Source organism: Varanus komodoensis, unplaced genomic scaffold, assembly GCF_004798865.1.
Source record: "Varanus komodoensis strain SLA01 unplaced genomic scaffold, ASM479886v1 scaffold8, whole genome shotgun sequence".
Classification (NCBI taxonomy): Eukaryota; Metazoa; Chordata; class Lepidosauria; order Squamata; family Varanidae; genus Varanus; species Varanus komodoensis.
In genome coordinates, this window is record NW_025336481.1 from 170,782 (window position 1) to 193,840 (window position 23,059).

Genomic DNA, 23,059 nt, shown 5'->3' on the forward strand with positions numbered 1-23,059 from the left:
AGAGCCCGCGAGCTCGCAAGAGGGCTGGCCCCGGTGTGGGACCGTCCCGCGGCTGCTGCCTTCTCTGGTGACGCGCCCAAGCACTGGCATTCGCCTCTGTTCCCACCCAAGGGAGGCTTTGGGAAGCTCAAGATGAGACCAAGATAAACTGCATGCTCTCTGGCAGAATAAATATTTCAAATAAAATCTGCCCGAGACCATCCAGTCAAGCAGCTATTGATCTCTCCGAGCCCGAACTTAAGCCCCATGAATATTCCAGGGATGACTCCCTGCAGCCTGCCTAAATGCTGATCAATATGCAATTACTTCCCCGAGAAGAGACCTTAAGTTCTCCAGCCAAGGCCTGAACTTCTTTTTGCTTTTAGCATTTTGTTATTTGGCTCGCAGGGTGAAGGAGAGTTGAAAGTGAGGTGTGGGGCGGGCGGGCGAGCAGTGGGGGGCAGGGGTGAAGGTGTGCCGAGCGCGCGTTCCCCACCACACTCGGTGCTCCCCGGCGCTCCCGAGGGGGCCCCGTGGCCTCGGTTGCCCTCCAGTGCCGTTCAGCCAGACTTCTAATGAGACTGGCCGCGTGACCGGGACTTGTAGAGTTTAAAGGCCGGGGGTGCCGCATTTTATGGGCACCGTGCAGCCTGGGCGACAGCTTGTAGAGCCTCTGGGAGTGGACCGAGGCCGGGTCGCCGAGAAATGTTTACGTGGCCACGGAGTCGTTTCCCACGCATTCCGAACTGCCGGCCATTAGAGGCCCCGTTGAGTGCATCTGGCAGAGCAAGAAGCCAGAAATGGGGGGAGAGGACAGGTCAGAAGAAAACGGCCCCCTGGGATGCCTTGGCGGTTGTGCGGGAGAATGATGGGATGCCAACCTGGGGAAGGAAGAGCATTTCGTGCGTCACATACAGCATTCCGCTTGTGATTGCTGTTCAATACGTTGCAGCTGATTTGTATCTCGCAGGATATAAATGAGAGCTGATAGATCAGTGAGGAATAATGGGCCGAGCTCCCCCAGCTGAGCTTTTGAACCACGGATTGGTGCCTGCAGTGATGACACTGACTTTGGCAGTTAGAGCCCCCACTCCATGCGTAACTGCCGCCCCCTCCCCTTGCCCGGGGGCCAGGCACAGCTGCTGAGGCCTCCCTGCGGGGGGTGCATCATGGTGCCCTCCCTCCTCTTTGTGATTGTGGCCCAGGGCTGTGTTGCGTTGGATTCAGCCGCGGAGGCCTGGGCCGGATTGCCGTCCAGCGCTGGACGGGCCGGGTGACTGCGGGCCAGCCACCTTCCTGTGGCCTGGCCCACACCCCGGTGAACAGGTGCCATGGGGCGGGCCACGGATGCTGCCTCGGGGCCCCTGCTCCGCAGAGGGAGCGGGCGAAAGAGGACGGTGTGGGTTTCCTCGGGAGCAAGGCTGGGCAGACTTCCGCTGTGCTGGTCCTGCTCCGTTCATTGGTTTTGTGCTAGAGTCCCAGGGCCAAGTGCGAAATAAGCCACTTGTGTTGCAAGAACAGGGCGCCACTGGGTGCTTCTTGCGCCCAAGCGGTTGTTTCCGGTCCTAGGACTGGATGGGACTCTCTCGGGGCTCCTTTATTTCAGCAGCCCCACTCAGATGAGACATGTGGTGTCGTTGCTTCTGTCAAAACCCGTGTCCCAAACCTTTGCCAATCCACCGTGGATCACGCAGGAGGGAACTCGTGGTTCCAGGTCCACCCTCCTCTTCCAGGCGTCCGGCAGGGCGAATGCGTGTGTTGCTCGCGGCCCGTAGCTGGGCCCTGTGCGGGCTTGCTCCTCTTCGCCCCGCCTCGGCCTTGTGGCTCGCTTCCCCTTGGGGCAGCCGGCTGGCCCAGCCGCTCCTGCCGTCGGCGATGCAGCCGCTGCTCCGGGCAGGAAGGCAGGTTGCGGAGCCGCTCCACATTGCTGGGCTCAGCGAAGGCTGCATGGTCTTTTTCGCTCCCTCTCGTGCTGGAAGGGGCGGCTGGCGGCTCAGAAGACGCTGCCAAGACTCGTCTCTCTCTCTCTCCCCTCCCTCTCATCATTCGTGCTCCAGTTCAGGCATCCCAGTGGCTGCTCTTTCAGCGGATGCTTTTCCTCCGGACGAAATGCCCTCCCTGAACAAATTGGGAGCCACGCTCCGCTGAATGAAGCCGCGCCAGGGACAAGCGCCCGCGCCTTGCGTCCCTTTGTTGGCGTGCAGTACAAGCGCCCTTCCGCGGAGGCGTCTCCTGCGGGTGGCCACCTCGTTCCTCGCCACACCTTCTGCTGGCAGCGGCCGCGGAGAGCCAGCCCCTGCCTCGTCCGCCACCGCGTTTGCTGTCCCTGCTGCGGGTGGGGGGGGTGCCTGAGCGGCTGCTGCACCGAGGAGAGGGGAGTGGGCACGAGGGGGGGCTCCCTCGCGTGCATTATTCGGCAGGGTTCCTCGTGAGGAGGGGTGGAATGGGTGGCGACCGCAGGAGCCTGGCTTCTTTCCGATGACCATAGTGGGAAGCCCGGCCTCCTGCCAAAGGGCGCGTCCTGCGATAACGAAGGAGGTGCCCGGAACAGAAATCCGGGGGACCAAGAACGTGCGTTGCGAGGAAAAAGGCTGAAGCGCTTGGGCCTCCTCACGTCTGAAAAAGGCCGAGGGCGTGGTGGAGGCTCATAGCGAGGGCAGCTTTTATCGTGTGTCCAGGCCCAGTGGCCTGGGAAGGGGGCCGGTGGGCAGGCGACTTGCCCCGAACGTGGGGCAGTGAGCGGGGCCACTGCACACGCTGCGCATTTGAGGCGTGTGCTTGAGAAGGAAGCGTGAAATCGGATCACAGCCGAACACAGTTTCCTCCTCGCCTCTCTGCTTGTGCCCATTTGCACGCGTGTAGCTGTCGCTCGAGAAATATGAATCGCCGTCGGTGGATCGATACACTGGGCAGGAAGTGCTTTCCCCCTTGACGTACCCACTGGCTCCGCGTTCCTTTTGGTAGTTATGGGGGTGGGAGGGATGCTGGAGCCCGTGCAGCTGAGGTCCGTAGGAGAACACAAACTTCCTGCCGCCCTGGAGCTTCTTGCGCAGAACGGATACGCATCCCGTTCCAGGTATGACAGGCGGGCAGTTGTGGCTTGGCGTCTGGGCTTGCAGTTGTGCAAGGCGATCTGGCCTTGGGAAAGGGGCCGGGGCACAGTCGCCCACGCCCTTTTTCTCAAGGGTCAGCCAGCGAGACGCAGCGTAGGATGGGGGGGCCTGGTTGGAGCACCGACTGACTGGCTGGACACAGAGCGTGAGGCGTGGTCCCCTGCCGCGCACGTGCCCTTTGCAGGCCTGGCCACGCTCTCTTCGGCCTTGGTTTCGTCCGCTGTCGAACAGGGATGGCGGCGATCCCGCCTGTGGGAACGAGTGCATGGACCCCGACCATGCACCCAGCAAAGGAAAAGTGCCGTGGAAATAATGGTGGATGGTCCCGGCTGGAAGCACCTTTCGCACCTGGCTAAGCCTTTCTCGTGGCGCGGTTTCTTCCCTGCTTGACATGTGGGCAGGTTTCTTGTGCCTCGATGCCGGCCATTTCCATGGGGGGTCCTGAGGGGGCGAGGGTGTGGGAGAAAGAAGGGGGAGTGAATTTTAGATGCCTGAGCTAACTTGGAGAGTCCCAAGTTCTCTCCTTTCAGCAGACTAAGATTTCATTTGGCTGCCTTGTCCAAAAAGCAGGCAAAAATCTTTACTCTGTGGCCACTTCCTTCGCTGGCAACAACTCCTCTTTTTCAGAGAGAAGAAAATCTCAAGGAGCAGTGCCCTGAAAGTGCTGGATCATGCCATGATCGGGCCTGAGGGGGCAGACAACTGCCACAAGTTCGTTGACATCCTTGGCCTTCGGACCATCTTCCCGCTCTTCATGAAGTCACCCAAGAAAATCAAGAAGGTCGGAGCCTCCGAGAAGGAGCATGAAGGTAGGCCGGAGCCAGAGCTCGCCTTCCGGGGCCCCGGGATGCAAGGCGTGGTCCCGCAAAGCGTCCCGAGTTCTCCCCTCGCCAGGTTGCCAGCCCGGAATGCATAAACAGAGTGCCCGCTCAGCCCGCGCGGCGAGGCTGCTTGTTCCCGCAACTCCTCCTCTGCTGCCAGGCATGGCGGTTAATTAGCTCTTGCATATGCACATGTGAGCCTGTTTGAAGCTGTCTCTTTGATGCCAAGCTCCTTTGAAAAGAGTAATGAGCCAATGCGAATGTCACCTCCAAAGCAGTGTTTTCCTGGCTCCCAGCGCCGGCGTGACGCGAGCATCGGGCGCTGCAGACTCCGACGGCTTGTGGCTCCCGCCCCTCTTGCTGTCTCTCTCGCCACGCAGCTGCTCCCCAGGGAGACTGGCTCTGTGGAGGGAGGCGGAGGTCCCGTCGACCCGATCAGCTGCTGGTTCTGCTCAGGAGCACGAGGCGTGGCAATGCTAGCAAGGGGAGCCGAGCTTTCCTAAATTTATGTTTTATTGTGGGATCCACCACAATGAAAGAAAATCTAACTAACATAGAAAAGCACGCCCCTGAAGTTAGCGACTGCTGATATGTAAATCACCGGACGGCGGCAGAAAGCCGGAAGTGCCGGCTCTGCGTGAGCCTCTCCAAAGGGAGACCAAGTGTCTCTGCTTGGGAGTGGCATTCGCAGCCGTGCGCCTCTCGCAGTCGGAGCCCGGGGTGGCGATGGCAGTGGCCCAGAGCTGCTTGCCCGGAACCCGTGAGGAGCATTAGTGAGCGTTTGAGAGACACAGAAAAGGAATAAAAGAGTAAGGAACTCCCCAGGTACACAACGAGCGCCCGCCTGGAAAGAATAGGCCACAAGCATGGCAGCAGAGCACACGTTCCAGAAACGCCGGCCCTGGTTTCTCCCCGCTGGTGCCCCAGCCTTCTCCAAAGCAGCGTGAAAAAGCGGGCTCCAGGTTGCCCGTCTGGAGGAAGGTGGGCTTGCGCATGTCCCCACAGTGCCCAGCTCGTCATTGTTAAAGCTGTGCAGAGCAGCGAGGCTGAAAAGGTTTTCTGAGGAAAGTATTTTCACTCCGCCCCCACATTGTTGTTTTCATGCTGACACAAGTCCCCCGGGTGTTCACAGTTATACTAAAAAATTCTCTAGAGATCAAACGCTGCCTTTGCATGTCAAATAGTTATAAGCAGGTTTCGGCATTAAAAACATTACGTTGAGGTTTTGAAGTTCAAACATCAGGTTTCTGTTATATGAAATCACTCAGCAGTGTGATATGTTGGGCCCTTGCTCTTGATGGGGAGTTGTTCAGATGTGGTTCATAGTTGTTCTAAAATTCTTTCCGGAGCTGGAATGTCCTGCCTTGGAGTGGGCCAGGAGGCATTTCTCGAGCTGAATTAGCCTGCGGAAATCAGAATGTGCCATGTAGCTTTCTGGGCTTTGAATGTACATGAAATTAGTTCCAATTACTGCTGTGAGTAGTACAGAGAAAAGGGCGAGAGGCCTCCTTTGGAGTAGGGCCGGGGCTGCAGAAGGGGCTGTTGCTTGGATATGGGATAGCAAGCCCTCTCTGTGGCCCTGTTGCAGCTGGGGCTGTGGCAGCAGTTCCCAGACGTGGGTCACTCACAAGGCTTTGGCATCCCCCCCACCCCCGGCCTGGCTGTGCTTTCTGTCCCTGCATCAGCTGCTCACGTGGTCTCAGGACAAGCACTGCACCTGAGTGGCCAGGTGCTCGCTGGGCCTTAAGTCGGAGGGCAGGCCGGGGGCGGGGAATTGTTGGCTTTCTTTTGCTCGCTGGCTCTGGCAAATAAGGGAAACGGCCATGAGGACAGGCAGAGTCCAGGGAGGCACTGATACAGATGTAAAATAGTGGATTTTATTTTAAAGAGAGCTCCATTTTCTTTGCTTTGCATGACTGGAGAGCTGAGTTATTGAGGCTGTTGCGATTCCTTTAATTGAGATGTTTGAACAGGCCTCCGTGGGGCTGGCTGGCCGTGATCCTGCAGGGGTGGGGGCAGACAGCCACTTGCTGCCCTTCCTGGGCCTTGCTGGACTTCTGGGGCCAAGCTGGGCTCTGGGCGTGTGCACCTTGCGTACGTCTGTTTCCCTGGAGCAGCTGGAGCCGGCCCTGTCCCGCAGGAGTGGTGGGGGCCTCCAGCTGGAGCTCCTCTCCACCCCCCCCCCATTGTGCAAGCACTGGTAACTCCCAGGAGCTCTTTTTGATGGGATGGGGCCAGTCCGTGTGCCAGCAGCCCTGGCATCCTGCGGGGTTTCACAAGGGTGGCTTGACTCCGGGCTGGCACGTCCCGGCCAGCCCTGTACGATCACCGCCCCGCTGAGGCTTCTGGGTTCAGACCGGTGGCTGCCCTCGCTGCGGCTGTCCAGGGTCAGAGAAGCCACGGAGGCCTGCTGTGTGGGGTGAACGGGGCTGTGGCGCACCCCGCAGGCTCCCCAGAGGGAGAACATTTGCAAGCGGGGAACAAACCCTGAGAGCCTGGCTCAGCTTGCCCAGTTGCCGGCAGCCCGCAGGCACGGCGCATGCTCCCACCGGCCTGAGCCCCGCGTCCCCAGATCTCCTCCTGGGCCGGCCAGCTCCCGTTCGCATCCCCCTGTGTGAAAAGTTGGGATTTTTTAGCCCCTCTGTGCGTCCATCACACTGACATTAAACTCGTGTGCCGTTTTGCTCCATTTATGTGTTACGGTGCGACTTTCCTGAGCGTCTCCTTGGTTTCCACACCCCCGGCAACCTCTTTGCTCACGCCTAACCCCGGATTATTTATAGAAATTACCTGTCCCTTGCAGTGAACTGCTGTTCTTACAAACAGTTCTTGTTGCTTATTTTGGGTTTAGCAGCGCTCTGAGTATTGCCCGTCTCAGCTGTGCCCTGCCTTGCATGTGCGCAGGGATCTTCTTTTAGAATAAAATGAATAACACAAATCCTTGAGGGATCCCGCCTCCATTGGGAAAGTGGCCCATTTGCGTTCGCTCCCTGCTTTTTACTTTTTAACCCATCGGGGGATTTGTCCTTGGTCAGGTAGCTAAATTTCCTCAGGCACTCGTTGCTCTTGCCCGCCTTCTGGGGGTCCAGCGCTGTCTTCTGCGACAGGGTGGGCCGAACGCGTCAGGGCGGGTGTGTCCGGCACGCAGCACATGGGCCCCGGGAGCCTCTGTGCAGTGGGAAGGGCCCTCCCGGCCTGGGGTGGGGATGCAGTCCCTCCGGGGGTGGGCCTGGGGTGCAGTGCCGCCGCAGAGGCGCTCGCCGTTTGCACCGGGCCGGGCCAGGCGAAGCAACGCGGAGGAGGGTGGGCTCCCGCCGAGCGAGGCAGGGGCTGGGGGGCCTGCTGGGACGCTCCCTTGGGAAGGGAGCCGCGGCTGAGGCCCTGCGGGGGCCGGCAGGCACGCCTCCGGTGACCCCCGCCATGCTGCTGGGTTCTGCCGGCAGCGCCTCTTCCCACAGCCTCGTGCTTCTGCCGGGCTGCGGCAGGGCGGCCTGCGCCTGTCGGTTGAGGAGGGGCAGGGGTGTCCCCCAGAGCAAGGCGGCTTGCAGCCCACCTGAACCTTAGTCGTCCTCGGAGGGACTTGGCGACGGGGCTGGGGAAACGGCTCAGTGCTTTCTCCATCTGCTGGTTCCTACTCCCCTCTCACCAAGTAGGTTTTCTTCCCCTCGAGACTCCTGGTGGGTCCTCGGGGGCAGGTGAGGGGCTGGAGGCGCTTTGCGTGGCGTGCAGGAAAAGGTTCCAAGGGGCTGCCTCCGGTCAGAGGGTCCTTCAGGAGGCCGGCACCCACCCAGTCCATCCCCAGGCACGGCCGGATCCTGCGCATGAGCGCGAGCGCGCACAGACACGCCCCCCCCCCCCCACACCTCTGAGCTGGAAATCTCAAAAGAGGATTTCTCGTGCCTGGCTATAAAGCCTTAAACAGTCAGTGCTGTTTAAATTAAAGAATGGCATTAAGCTCTTCACTAACGGGCACTTTGTGTTAAACAAGGATTAAAATGTGTGCCTTGATGGCTTTGTTGCTGTCTAGAGTCTCACCATTGAGCTGCCTCTGCCATGAATCTTCCCCAGCGTGCTTGCCCCCGGGGCCGGCGTTCACCCACCGCCTCCTTGCGCTCCTCCCCTTGGCACGGTTCTGAATGTGCGGAACTCGCGACAAGCCCCAGGAGTCACCCCTGGGCCCCCACCGCGTGTGGCTGGGTGCGTTGCGGAGGTCCTGCACCCTGCCCGGGCAGGGACCGGAGACATGGCAGCGCGTGGCAGGGTGGGCCTGGCCAGGAGCCGGCCTGGGGTGGGGAAAAGACCTGCCCCCCGCCCTGCCGGCACCCGCCCCGACCAGCACTGGCTCTCCCAGGCCCCGGAGCAAGAGGGCTTTCCCAGGCCGTGAGCTGAGGCCGAGGCCTTTGCAGAAGTTCTGTGCCTGCTGGGCGCCGAGGCCAAGGGCTCCTGCCCCACCGGGCGTGCCTGTTTTGGCACCAGAGCTCCCGCTGCGCCCGGGTTCCTGCGTCCGGGCCTGCTCCTGGAGTGGCGACAGCTTCCCTCCCCCTCCTGGACTTTCCCTCATCGCCTGGGCAGGCGGGCATTTGCCCCCTGTGTGCTCGCGCCCCGGGGCAGTTCCTGGGGCATCTGAGGGCCAGAAGGTCGGAGCTGCTGGGAAGCCCAGCAGGAATTTGGCCACTGCCTCTTGGTGAGGCAGAAGGACAGATTCCGGCATCCGGAATAGTTTCCCGACTGTTGGAGCAGCACGACAGTGGAACCCGTGACCCAGGGAGGCGGTGGGCTCTCCCACGGGGGGGGGGGGCATCCAGGTGGCAGCCGGGCAGCCCTCCGAGAGGAAGGCTTATTATTTTACTTAATTATTAAAAGCTTTTGTATGCCGTCCTGTTATACAAGCTCTCAGGACGGACTGAGATTGGACTGGGAGTCCTGCGCTGAGCAGGGGGTGGACCCGACGGCCCCCTGGCCGCTTCCCACTCGACCGTTCCAGGATTCAGTGCTTCCCTGGATCCCTCTGGACTCCTGTGTCTTGAAGAGCCTGTATTCTGCGGAAGGGAGCCAGGCGGCTGAGCGCCGCCGTGCTCCTTAAACGCTCATGCTGGCGTCTGGAGAGGTCACTGTATGTTCAACAGCGTGTAGACTTCTAAAACGGCTGCATTTGATAAGAGGCTGTGCAGAATTCACGTGCCAGTTGGGCGTAGGTAAATGCTGTCAACAGGGGGTTTACTCTGAATGGAGAAGCCATCGTGCCTTGTGGTGCCTCCCAGAGAAGCAATCATTGCAGAGCTTGTGTGCCCCGTTCTGGGCAGGCCGGGCACTTCTGCCTTCTTCCATGCGCGTGAAGAATGGGAGCGACCCTCCAGGGGTCTCAGAGGCACGTCTAAAGCTCTTGCTTGGAGCAACGCAGCATGAAGCTGCTGGCTGACTTTTGGGGTAGGTGGCCCCAAGCGACGCTCTCCAGGACTTCCCGTCACTTCAGGCCAAAGGTGGCCCACCTGGTCCTTGCGTGGAGGCTCCGCTCTTCTCTGTCATAGTCGGTTTCCCTTGAGGTCTTTTGATTTCCCTGCATCTCTCTCCTGTTCTCTCCCGCTTCTTACGTATAGAGAGTGGGGAGAATCACCCAGTTGCTGTGGGGGGGGAGGTTCTGGTGCGCCCAGCAGTAACAATAGGTTGTGGGGCAGGGTTGCTGATGCGCAGCTGCAGTCCCCCGGGGCGTTCCTGCAGTAGCGGTAGGGATCGGAGCGCTGGGGGCTGCACGGAAGGATGTCCTGCCACGGGTCTTGGGCAGCAGCCACTCTGGTCCAGCTGCAGAGAGAGAGAGGAACTCAGCGTCGTGTCGCCTCCTGCTGCTTGCGTTGTGTCAAGAGTAAACTCCTGGTTGCACAAAAAGGTAAAATTTGTCCCACCATTTTTATAAAGTCTGGGGCAGCCAGTCTTGGCGTTTCGAAGAGACCAGTGGAAATTGCCCTGATAGGGGGCTTTCTGCCTCGGCCCCAGAGCAGAGGTGTGGTGTCGCCCTCCGTTCTCCCTCCCGGCCAGGAGGCCGCATGGCCAAGGCAGGTGCAAAATTGGGCAGACGGATCGTGTGTTCCTTGAAGAGGGAGCCTGGAAGTGCCGCATTTCCAGGGCATTTTCTGTTTTTGATTCTTGTCATGTTTTAGAGTGGTAGACTTGTCTTTTAGCAATTTGCGATATATTTTACGTATATAAATGAAAACCTATGGTCTTACATATTAAAAGACTCGCATACAATATATCTCTTGCATACAATATATATATATACAATATATATATATTGCATGCAAGTGATGCATATCCATAAAATAATATAAATGTGCCAGTCTGTCTGTTGGAGTAATTACTGGCATACTCCTGGAGTCAGCAGCAGGGTTTCCAGGTCAACTATTATGGTCCGCTCAGGGCGAGGAACTTTCGAGGCCTGCCTTCAAGCAGGGTGTGCGACAGAGGACAGAATGCCTGCGTCATCTTAGGGATGGGGTTCGCGCCATCTCAGCCCGAGCCTCTGCCGTACGGCCTGGGTTTTTTTGAAAGATCAACCTGAGCAAGGCTCTTGAGCAGGGCTGGTAGCTCCTCCTTGCCAAAGAGCGCACACCTCTGCGCACAACACATCTCAAACCGTCCCTGAGACACCTCCTGCGCGCCAGAAAGAGGCTCGGTTGCCGAGCGAGGTGGGTGGCTGCTGTTCAAGAACACATTGCCCACCCAATTTGGACCCTGTCCGTTGCGCCCCTCTTGCGGGAAGCTGCTCCCCTTGGCTCGTTGGCGGAGCCCCGTGCCCGTCCTGGGACGCGCTCCGCCTGGTGGCCGGGCAGCATCGACCCCGGCACAGGCAGGCTGGCCCAGCCCCCAAGGGACGGGCGAGCCAGTGGGAGGTGCAGCGCACAGAGCGGCTTGTTCACCCCCAGTGTGACGCCAGGAGGACGGTCCCCGGGACTGGGCCGGGCCTTCCTGCCTTGCGGAGGGGGGGCTTAGCCTGGGGGCGTGAGGGACAGCCGCAGCTGCTTGGTTTTGAGCACATCTCCTCCCTCCAGGCCTGCCGTTTCCCCCTCTGGAAACCCAAAGATGCTCAGCCACTCCCTTCAGCAAGGACGGCCACGCAACCTGTACCTGAGGGCGCAAAAGCATTTGTCAGTTTCCTGGCCCCACTCCAGGACCAGATGACCTATCTACCTACCTACCCACCCACCCACCTATTTATTTATTTATAAAATTTGTATGCCGTCCAATTACTTGCGTCTCTGGACGGCTTGCAGCATGAGTAAATTGACCCAGTCTGGCTGCAAGTTAATAAAATACAACAATAAAATACAATATTAAAACATATTAAAATATTGATTAAATAAAAAGGTCTTAACTTGGCGCTGAAAAACATATAATGACGGTGCCAAGCGGACCTCTCTGGGGAGCGCCTTCCATAGTCCCAGATCGGGGGTGGCGAACCCATGGCACGCGTGCCGCAGTGGGCACGCAGGGCCCTCTCTGTCGGCATGCGAGCCAAGTCGCCCCGGCAGCCGAGCATCGGAGAACAGCGCACACAGGGGCTTTCTCTGCGGTGGCGCCCAACCTATGGAATTCACTCCCCAAAGAGGTCCGCCTGGCACCGTCGTTACTGGTTTTTCGGCGCCAGGTAAAGACCTTTTTATTTAAACATCATTTCAATTGTTAAAACATATGATCTGGCCTGGGCAACTTCTTCTTCCTTCTCTTTCTCCTCCTATATTTTTATTTTATACTGATAATTTTAATTTTGTATTTGTAAATCAATGTATTTTTTGTATTTTATATTTAATGGTAATTTATTATGTACTATTGTATTTCAATGTATTTTATCATGTTGTAAGCCGCCCCGAGGTTTCGGCAAGGGGCGGCATAGAAATGTTATAATAATAATAATAATAATAATAATAATAATAATAATAATAATAATAATGCTCATGCTCAGAAAGCAGTAGCGGCGCCAGGTGATGATGTCATGAGCCACGACTCATTAGCCACGACTCACACGAGCTTTCGCATGGCCAGTCAGTGCGCTGCCAAGGATATATATTTATATATTTGCTTGGACTGGCTGTGAGGTGTTTTTTATAAACTAAAACCTCAGTTTTCAGGTTTTATGGCAGTGTTGGCACTTTGTGATAAATAAGTGGGTTTTGGGTTGCAGTTTGGGCATTGGGTCTCTAAAAGGTTTGCCACCACAGGGCTGGATGGAGCTTCTGGGGAGAGGGCTGCGGCTTGCCTCTGTGGCTGCAGGGCCTCCAGGAGCCCTTCCAACGAGGAGATGTGTCCGTTCTGGCCTGGTGCTGAGGGGGCGGTGGGGTCCACGTGGGTTCCCGGGGTGCAGGCAGGCAGCCCTCCCTCCTCCGTGTTGCACCAGAGCCCCCGCAGGGGAGTCGGGTACCCCCCTGGCGCTCCCCTTGAGCGGATGAAACACTGGTCCTGCCGCATTCTGTGCCAGAGATTATGTGTAAAACAATGTTTATCCGCTTATTCAAAGCTCTGCTCCCAGCTGCTTCCATTTTATTATTACATCAATGCGGCTTGGACAGCTTTCCCTTTATTATGAAATTTCATGGTGCGAATTAAACTTTATAGAAGGAACGTGGAAGGTGTTTATCTCAGGGAAGTTTGCTGGGCGGTGCGAGTGAGCATCTAGCCGCGCAGTGGTCTGCCCGGTGCCCTTGTTTCTTCTGTCCCCGCTGCCCCTCTGGCTCGGTGGGGTCCAGGCGTGTCGCGCTGCACCTCTCCTCACCTGCCGCCGCCCCAGCCGGCTGCGGACCAGGTTGGCCGGCCAGCGGGACGCGGGAGGAGCGGGAGGCGGCAGGGGGTTCGCTGCCCACTCTGCGTCCCGGCGGCCCTCGGGGCGCCCTGCGGAGCGTTCGACGGGGAGCATGGGCCTGGCGCTGGCAGAGGCTGTGGCCGGCCGGAGCCGACCCCCACCACCAGGCTGGGATTGCGGAGGAGGAGGTCCGCGCGCCGTGCCTCTTCCTGGCAGCTGCCCACCCTCGGAAGGAGGGCCCCGTGGGCAGGGCAGTTGGGGTGTGCGTGTGTTGCAGCACGGGGAGAACCCTGCGCCCTTCCCGCGGCGCATCTTTTGAATGGTGCGGGATGCGTGGCCGGCTGCTTCCTCCCTGGCCTCGGGACAAGGCTGCTGCCAGCGGCTCCTCGGGGACAGTCCCGTGTGCCTGTGGGCTCGGGTGGCAGTGCCAGTCACGAGGCGGGGCTGCCAGGGAGGCCCCGGCATGGCCTTCCCGTGGGAGGCTCGGAGTGTGAGGGTGTGTGTCTGGAGCAGGGGCACCTCCGTGCCTCTGCTCCCCTCAGGACCGAGCTGGACCGGGCCAGGAAGGCCGCTCGCCAGGGACTGTCCCTGAGCGCCTCGCAGCCGACCGGGGTCTCCACCAGGCCCCAGTCGTTGCCTGTTGCACCCGCCACCCCGCTCCGTTTGCGCCCAGAACCGCCGGTGCCCGCGCTGCGTCCTGGGAGGGGAGGGGAGCCCCCCCCCCCACTGCTGCAGCCGGGCAAGGCAGCCAGGTTCTCAGCCGTATTGTCGCTCGTTATCTGCTCCGGCGATAGCAGAGCAGCGGGAGAGCCTGCATCTTGACTCATCTCATATGTACAAACAAAACTTCTTCCGATAGAAGAGATTATTTGCTTGCCTTTGCTGTCTCAGCCCGTAGGCCACACAATGCGCCTAATCTCCAGGCTGCGCCGGAGAGATAGGGAATATATATGTGCTTAATCGCGGTGAACTTGGGAGCATTTGGAAATGGCAACAGAGCCTCATGGCTCCCGCCTTCTTTGTGGTTCAAGGAGCTGGAGGTTTGTACCCAGGAAAGGTTGGGGAGGGTAGGAAGGACTGGCATCTTACCAGATTTAAAATTGCATTGTTATGTAGGAGATGCTTCCTCTTGTAAATGATGCCGAAATCTCATGATTAAAGGCACAGTCCTGTGACGCCTCAGACATGCCCCAACCTGGAGCATGCTGGGAGTTGTAGGCCTTTTTTCTGTCAAAACACATGGAAGGATTTTGTACCAAGTGGCTTAAAACTGTACCTCTCTGAGCCTTTTGGCCTGTTCCTGGGAGAAAGGAGCTGCGAGTCTTTTCAGTGACTGTAGAGTGGTCCGGAAGATACATGCCACACCTGAAAACTCATGCGCAGGGGCTGCAGTGGCTAAGACACATCTCTTAACTGTCAACACAGGGTGTGCCTTCCTTGTGGGCTCAGCAGCATCCCCCCGGCACGCACGCCAAGGAAGAGCGACTTCCCCACGTGTTCTAAGGCGCCCACAGCTACGGGCAGGGTAGCAGAGTGTCTGAGCCCGTTGGGTGGGTTTGCGTGGGGGGGCAGCTGGGGGGGGGGGGGGGCGTATTTCCTAGCTCTGGCCTGCCATGTCATCCGTTCCCCACGGGGGCATTTCATGGTAGACCGCTTGTTTTTTCGGAACCATGAACAGAGACGACAGGTTGTTCTGTGGCTTCTTGGTGCATATTGTTGTCTCGTCCAAACCCAGAAAGCCCGATTCACAGTGCACCAAGGCCGGAGCTACAGAGCTGCTGGGACGCGCTGCCAGAGAGAGCCGGTGATGGCTGCCCACTCGACAGCCATCAGAGGCGTCCCAGGGAGGAGGCACAGCTCAGCGGCTGGGAGGGAGGGAGGTGGCGGGGCGGAGGAGAGTTAGCATCCCGTACCCGATCGTCTGCCAGGCACATCGGCCGTGGTAGCCACACGGAGCTGCTTGCCCGCTGCTCCAGCCGGCCAGGAGCCCTGCCGCAAAGCCCGGCTTAGCACTCGAGGCCCAGCTCGCTTCCTCGAGTCAGGCCCGTCACGGCTGCCTCGTGTCCTTTTGCTCGTGGCGTCCTGTGGTCCAGGTGGCCGCGGTTCTTCGGTGGCGAGGCAGGGCTGAGATGCGGGGGGCTGGGAGTGCCCAGGGTGTGCCATGCATCGCCCCCCCAACGGGGTCCAGAGGCTGCCTCCTCCAGCACAAGCCCTTCGTCGGCCTTCCGCACTCGCTTCTGCATGCTCAGGAAAGGGCGGGGGCGCCCCCCCCCCCGATGCGTGCGTGTACAGCAGCGAGGCTGGTCCTTTGCAGGAACGGGCTCTGCCTGCGAACTCCGTGGCTTCTTGAAGACTCTCCGAGCGAAGGAGTCCGGGTGTCATTTCAGACAGAAGTCGGGTCGCAGTGGCTCCGATGGACGCGGAGGCCGCTGCCCCCTCCCCTAAGCCGGCAGTTGCAGTATTGTGGACCACCAAGCATGTGGGCCCAAGACCGATGGGAGTGGTAGTCTCAAGCACCCGGAGAGTGCCGTGCGACCCACCCTGCAGCCCAGGAAGAGGAATGTGGCCGTTTGCGGTGGGGAAGAGGGAGCCCCTCTGCCCTTGGGGTTCTGTCTGCCGGCGTAGAGCCGTGGCAGAAGCCTGCTCGAGCCCCTTTCGGAGGGGAGTGCTCCTGCTGCCAAAGGATGACCCTGTGGAGGTAGAAGAGGCCGGGCGAAGCGGGGGGGCACCAGTGCCCACAGATCACATGCCCCACCCCAGAGAGCACACCGGCAGTTGCACGCCGCAAGACGCACGCGAGCAAGCCAGATGGAGTGCGGGGAGCCCCCCGAGCAGCCGGCCGGTCAGGCCAAAGCACGGCAACACGGCTGTGCAGCGAGCCCGCAAGGCGCTCGGTCGGCAGGCCAGGCGGGGAAGCAGAGCCAGTGTGGCACGCCTGCCCCCCCCGCCCCCCCAGCTCAGCATCCCAGAGGCAGACGCATCCCAAACCGTGGAGCAGGGCCGGAGGAGGAGCAGAGGTGCCGCCATGTGAAACGGAGCAACGCACTCTCATATTCCGGACGTGGTTTGGAGTTCACGCTCCAGACAGGTTGGCCACTGTCGGCTCACACGACTGGCAGTTTGGGAGGGGGTGCCTGGACCTCTCCCGGGGCAAGTCGTATTGCAAGCGCACGCTACGGAGAGATGCAGGGGTGGAGAAGCGCCAGCCGGAAGTCTCCGTGTCTTGCCTGCCGTTTGCTGTCGGAGGGTGCCCTTGACCCTGGAAAGCCCTTTGCCCCTCCCGGAGGGGCAGCGCCTTTGTGCTCACGGCGCCGCCGGCTGCAAAGACCGACAAATGGTTCTGCGGGGAGCGAGAGCTGACAGCAGGGCGCCCAGAAGCGGGCCGTCGCGACGCTACACCTCGTACAGGTGCCTGCAGCGCAGGTGAGCTCAGGCCGAGCGGGAAAGCGCGGGGCTTGGCTGTGCTTTCTCTGCCGTGAGCGGCGTGACGCAAAACGCCTCCTGTCCCTGGTGACTCGGCGCTCGTTGGCAAACCGCTGGAGCTGCTCCAGCGTTAATTCCTTTGATCTGGCCTGGGTCTCATTCTGTCAGCTCCATTCTGCACCATTCGGCACTAACACAGGCGGTGCTGCAGTCGGAGCATTAGCCGCCTTGGGCTCCTTGGAGGAAAAGTGGAATGCAGCAGATACACACAGAGAAAGAGGCCAGTCCTCCCTGTGCCATCTTCTCCCTCTCCCCTGCCCTCGTGGCCTCGTGCGCCAGGCCCTGTGTAATCCCATTCATTCTAGCAAGCTGCGTGACTCTGCTGCTCGTGTGGCCTGACCTGGTGTCAGACGCCCGCAGAAAGGAAGTTGTGTGTGGCCAGGGCCAAGCAGAGGCCTGGGCGAAGAGGGAGGGAGGAGGAGAACGGCACCCGGGTGAGGTCGCCACCGGCACCCGCCTCCGAGGGACAGAATCAAATCACGGCGCACGTTTGGCTGGCTGAGCATTTGGCGGGGAATGCGGGCGGGGATGCCTCGGCATCACGGAAGACGCTGCTCTCAGACGGATAGGAGAAAGTCACTTCTGCGGATACCTCGGGGCCTCTTCACACATGACATTTTCTGGTGCGCACTTTAAAGAACCTAAAGTGCCCAGGAGACAAAGACATACAGTGCAGGCGTGCTTATCCGGAAGCCAGTTGCCTGATGCGGAGACAGACTCGGGCTCGCCCTTATGGACCATGCAAAACGCCCGTTAATGCTAATGGACTGATCGCCTCCATCCCACAGGACTGCTGGGAGACGGGCTGCATGGGGCATTTCCGCAGGTGGCGCCAAGCTCACGATTTGCCGTCAGCCCGCAAGTTTAACTGTGCCCAGTGCTGGACTGTTTGTTTCATGATTAACAGCTTGCCGTAATCTCCTTGATTCAGGATCACGATCCCTGCAGAGGCGCAGACCAGGCAGGCCTCCCGCGGGCGGGCGGGCGGAGCGCCATCTGCAAAACGGTGCCGCGTGTCTCTGGGAGGGAATGACCTCCCCGGGACAGCGAGGCACCGCCCGGTGGCTTCCGCGGGCACTCCTTGCTGTCGGCACCGGCGGCTCCGGCGGGAGCTGAGCGCTGGCAGGCCGTCCATCCCCACCTGCTCCTTCAGCGCTCCCAGTGCCTCTCTTTGCCCACGAGGGCTCGAACGTGCATGACAGAGGTGGCCTGGAGCCAAGTTCCAGGCTAGACTTGAGATATGCGTCAGAGTTGTTGTGCCTCCTGCCTGCACCTTGCAGCGCTGGAGGGGCTTGGCTTCGTGAACTGCTGAGAGAGACACAGGAACAGAAGAGGCGGGTGCGCGGCCAAGAACGGCCCCTCTGAGCAGGGAGCTGGCGTTGACGCGAAAGCGCCTCGCCTCCGTCTGCCTCGAGCAGCTGCCCAAGGAGTGTGCGCCCTTCGCGTGCAGGAGATGCTCGCTCTTTCTCACAGGCACTGAGTTGTGGGGGAGATGAGGGGGGTCTGTTGCCTTATCTGTAGTCGCAGATCCGGTGAAGGAATGGCAGCCCCCCACGAGGGAAAGCTGTGCGGATGAGCTGGGCGAGGCGTCCCATAGCGCTTCGGCCGAAGGGCCTCTGGCCCGGACCGAGGGGCCGTCCGTCCGTCCGTCCGGACCGGCCTTCTGCCCACACGTGGCCGGTCGGCTGCCCAGGGACGCGCACCCACAGGGCTTTGCAGCGGCACCCTCACCCATGTGCCCCGGCCACTGGCGCCTGCCTGCGCAGCTGGGGCAGCACACGAGCACCAGGGCTGGCAGCCGGCGCCAGCCTCCTGGCCGCGCCGTAGAGTTTTACAAGGGCGTTGTGATATTGGCAGTTTTATTTTCAATTCCTTTCTTAAAGTACAGCTAACGTGACATTTGTCTTTTCCATGGCAGCCACACGCTGGGCTGACATTTCCACTGAGCATCAACCCCTTTCTTGGCCAGTCCCTGCCAGCTCGGGCTGCATCAGCATCTAGTGGAAGTCGGGGCTTTGTCCCGATCAGCATCGCTTCGCATTTCCCTGGGCTGGGCGAGCCGCACGGGCCATTTCGATGGCCGGCCGTTCTCCTAGTTCGCAGCCCCTGTTGTTTCACCCCCCGGAAATAATGCGGGGCGACCAGCGGACTTGGCCACTTCAGTTGTAGCTGCAGACGAGGGGTGAATAAATCGAAACGATCCCTGCGGGACCCACCACTTGCGTCCCTCCGTGGGCGGAGTTTGCCATTCATGCCCACTCTCTGAGTTGCACCCATTTCTGATCCGCCGGGGGGCCTTCCTCCTTCCGCCAAGCCTGCTAAGCCGGCTCGGGAGTCTTTGGTGAGGACTTTGCCAGCAGCCTTGTGGGAATCCAAGTGCCCAGTTTCTGTAGACTCGCCCCTGCCCACGCCGGCACTCGCGAAGCCCTGGAAAGGGTCAGGGATGGGGCTTAGCTCTGGGGAGGCTGGCCAGCTCCTCCTCAGCACAGCGATTCTTCCTGCATGCTCATCTGACTTAGCTTCACCAGGACCCTCACGAGCTTGTAGCTTCCGGGGTTCCCCCCATCCCTTTTAAAAGATTGATGGTACTTCGGCTGCTTCCCAGTTACCTGCCACATGGTCTGTTCTTACGGGCATGTTACATATTTTAATAACGAGGACAAAATGTGCATATTTGAGATCTGTAAGGATCCGATTTGGCCCAGTGATTTATTAATTTCCAGATTGTCAATGAGGCTGAGAAGTTTACCTTCTGTCACCACTATCTGCCTCAGTTCCTCAAACTCCCTTCATGAAAACATCAATTTAGGCACAGTTACTTGTCCTCTGCCCCTTCTTCATGCGGACCAGAACGTGGCCTGTATCCAGTCCGCATGGGGGGAAGGGCTGCCACCCGCTCTTGCCAGTTTCCAGCCTCGGCCTTCGTGCTGAGCCACCCAGAGATCACGGGGGTCGTGGCACATGCAGAGGATGCTGCCCAGCAGCCACCCTGTCAAGCCCCGGGGCGACCGTGTGGGCCGTCACCTTGACCCTCACCCTCCAGAGGCCTTGGGATCCCTGCCCCCTCGCCACCAGCATGCTCGCGGGGGCTGCCAGCTCATCGGGGTTGCCGTGCCTCCCCGAGGTCGCTTCCCGCAGGAGTTGGGAGCACAAAGCGGACCTGCACCCGACTCCTCCATTACCTGGTAGTTCTGGGCCTGGCCTGGCCACAGAAGGTGCCCTTGGGCCGCGGGGGGGCTGCCCCCCGCTCCCCCAGCTGCCGGCGTGGCTTTCCCTGCGGCAGGCCACGCGGACACCCTGCACTGAGCGTGAGAGGCAGCTCGCCACCAAGGCATGCATCTCACTCTGAGCACCGCAGACATAATGAATCAAGGTGTCAAGTAGCTTGAAGAAAATGAATTTGTTAATTGCCTAAATACTTGGGCTTGGATAATATGAAAGGGAAGACACTCGTGTGGGAGGCAGGCTGCGACCTCATTTCTGGCGTGTTGCTGAGCCCTGGCGGGCAGTGAGAGCCGTGTGCTGGGAATGTTAAGATGCCCTGCCGGGAGGAGCCGGTCCCCCTCCAAAGCGCAGCAGCGGCTCCGGTGGCGCACAGTCGGCATGGCGGGGCAGAAGGGCGCTGGGTCTCGGCAGTGCCGGCGCGGCGGCCATAACGAGGCGGCAGATCGGTGGGGCAGCCTCAGCCACCTGTGGGCGTTCCAGACAGTAGGAGGGCGAGCAGTCTCCTCCACAGGTGCCCTGTGCTAGAAGGCGTGGCGCTCGGCCTCTGTGGCCCTGCGGCTCTTTGGCTCCGGAGGTAGTAGGCAGCCGGGGCAGCGCTTCCGGCACAGGGTGGTACATGCCCCGCTCCGCTGAGCACCCTGGCGGGCACCTTGTGCACCAGCGGCAGCTCCCGAACCGGATGCAGCTGCAGTGGCCCAGCGGTGAAGTTGCCCGTGCGTGGATCACCCTGGCCAAAGTAGTGCTGTCCAGGATTGGGCCCTCCCGCCGAAGCTGGCTGTGGGTGCCCCAGCCAGGGGCAAGGCAGATCCAGCCTCCCCCTGAAACCTGTCCCCAACTTCCGTGGGAGCACAGCCCCACCCAAAACAGGCGATCCCGGTCTTGCCAAGACCCGCTTCAGCTTCTCGGCTCTCCGCCGAGAGAGCTCGCTGGAGCCCTTGGGCCCGTGGCCCTTCGTCCCTCACCGTTCCGCAGCGGCCTGAGGGCCTTGGAGCAACCGCTGGCTCTGGCTGCCGGGAAACCCCCAGCGCATTTGGGAATCCATCGGATGCCGGCACCCCCCAGCCGTGGACTGACTTCCCGGGTGCCCCACCTCCGCAAGGAGAAGCTTGCCCTGCGAGGCTGAGCATCCCCCAGAAGTGTCTGGCCGGAGCGGCAGGGAGCTTTCCACGCTGCACGCAGGCAGCAGCCCCGAGGCAAAGAGCCGATCGCGGGCACGCTGTCCCGACCCGACCGCGAATGCTGCCTTCCAGGCCGGGGGGCCGCACCTCTCGGGCTGCTGCCATGGCCCAGCGTCTCTCTACGTGGCACAGGGAGTGTTTGCCGCCACCACCGCTGCCGCTGCCGCAGGTTTGGGATCAAAACATGTCACGTGCACCTGGAGCACAGGAGGAGGGGGGAGGCCAGGAATCGGAGGCTCCCTTCCCCCTGCAGGTAGATCGCTCGGGCAGGCCGTGTGCTGTCTGGAGGGCCCCCCCACCGCCCCCATTCTGGCAGCCACAGAGGAGGGAGGCGCTGCCAGCAGCGCCTTCTGTTCCGACACGCGGCAGCAGCGCGAGGATTGGCATGGAGGGCACGAAGCCGGCTTCTCTCCGTCCCGGCTGCTCCTCATTGGAAATCAGGCTGCAGTCTGGAGGGGCCTGCAGACCCCGCCCGTCGCCTCCCTCTCCTGTTCCTTCATTCCCTGGCTCCTCCAGCGCTTGTTAACAAGCACCTCTCCCCGCAGCCCCCGCTCTGCTCTTCGCCTTGCCGTTTCATCTTCCTTGGTTCCCGTGCCTCCCATCTTTGTGCTGCGGGTGTGTGTGTGGGGGGGAGCAGGGCCTGGATCGGGGGGGGGGGGTTCCACGGGTGTCTCGACCAGCATCGGTATTCCGCCCATGCGGTGCCGATGCTTCCGCTCCGCCCGCCCCCTCCCTTCCCCCCTGCCAGGCAGATGTCCATTATAATGCGATGCAAAGTGGGGGAGGGAGGAAAACAACAAGGGGGGGGAGCAAGCGCAGGCACGCATCTCCGGGACCTCCTGCTGCCGCAGCTGCCAGCCAGCAGCCAGCCCCAGCACAGATCAGTCCGCACTCCGCCAGAGTCGAGCTCAATCTCATTAGCGGATTTAAACAGTGCCTGCATCCCGCACTGCCTTGCCCACTGGCAGAAGGATGGACGGGATGAGCTGCCGGAAGCGGCCCTGAGCAGAACACCTGATCCGGAGGCAGGCGGGTGGGCGCGTGTGGGCCGGACTGCCCTGGCGGGGGCGCTTGGCATTCCTCCCACGCCCGCAAGCCTCTGTTCTCCTCGCCTTCCGGGCACGTTGGCCATGCCTGTCTGGATCGGCGATGCCAGCCTGAGAGCGCGGACGGCGTCGCGGAACGTGCTTCCGAGATTGCGGGGGAAGGAAGCCGGCTGCCGAGCGCTGGCCCGGGGTGCCTGGCCCTGAGCGGCAGCCGTGGTGCCCCGGCGCCTCGGCTGGGCTCCTGCCCGGCCCTTTCTGGGCATGCGGGAGGGTGCACGCCGTCCTCTGTGCAAAGCCACGGGGTGCCCCGGCCTCGGCTGCACGTCCACACTTGGCCACCGCGCTTTCGAGGGACCTCAGCTCCATGCCGGAGCACCGCCAACTCCTCAGCCCTGCAAGAGGCGGCCCGCCAGAGCTTGGGCCCAACCGCATGCCTCGCAGAAACCCCCCCCCTTCTCGCTGCCAGGCAGAGGAGACCATCTTGCCCCAGTGCCCCCATGGGCAGAGCCACGTCCGATGCCCGGGTCCCGGGACAGCGCCTGCCCGTCCACCGTCCCCTCGCGTGTCCCCTCCACGCGCCCCGCCAGGCTGGCTGAGGCAGCTCCCGGGGGTGCCTGGCGGCTCTTCCCGGCATCCAGTGCCGGGGCTTTCCACGTGCCCTTTCTGGGGAGAGGGCTGTGCCCCCGCCATGCTCTTTTGCTTGGCTCGCCAAAATGGCCAGCCCAGCTTCAGCTGGAGAACTGCCTGCTGGGGGGTGGGATGCCTCTCCCTTCCGGCAGAGGCAGATGCCAGCCCGCCGCCATCTTTCCCGCGGGGCCCCTCAGGCCCCGGCTCGGCAGAGCGCATGGTGGCCCCAGCGGCTCAGCTCCGGTCTGGCGCCCCGCCACACGAAAGCTCCCCCTGCTGTGCTGCTCGATGCCGCTGCCGGGAGCTTCCTTCGCAGGACTGCCGGCACGTCTGCGGTGCCCGAAGGGCAGCCCAGGGCCTGTCAGCAGCCGCAGAATGCGGAAGCCCTGCGGCCGCGGGGAGATCCAGGGCGAGCGGCTGCAGGCGCCTCTGCTTGGGCCGCGCTCGAGGCGCTCCCTCGCTGCTGCCCTCGTGGGTCCAGCCGGCAGCCAGAGCGCCCCCCCCCCAATCCGGGATCCCAGCAGCCCCGTTCTGCCGCACGCGCCTGGCTTTGCAGAGGCAGGGCTCTGCCCACTGGGCAGGCCACGGGTCGGGTTGGGGTTCCGCGGGGAAGTGCTGCAGGACGGGGAGAGCGGCTGCTTGGCCACGAGCGGGAGGATGCCGGGAGTCGTAGCCCAAAACCTCTGCAGGGGGCCAGGTTGCCTGACAGTGTTCAGTGCCATTTCTCCGAAGCGTGTTTTCCTGGCTAACCCAGAGGCCAGGGCTGGGCTCCTTGCCGTGCTTCCAGCTCTGGGTG

General features: G+C 61.1%; 1 protein-coding gene across 1 annotated transcript in view; it reads left to right on the forward strand.

The window, feature by feature from the left end:
• Nucleotides 1–23,059, forward strand: part of CTNNBL1 (catenin beta like 1) — a 63,779-nt gene that overhangs the window by 28,978 nt on the left and 11,742 nt on the right. The window contains exon 11 of the mRNA XM_044455111.1: nucleotides 3,720–3,901. Within this exon, the coding sequence (XP_044311046.1) occupies nucleotides 3,720–3,901 (182 nt within the window). The remainder of the gene's footprint in view (nucleotides 1–3,719; nucleotides 3,902–23,059) is intronic.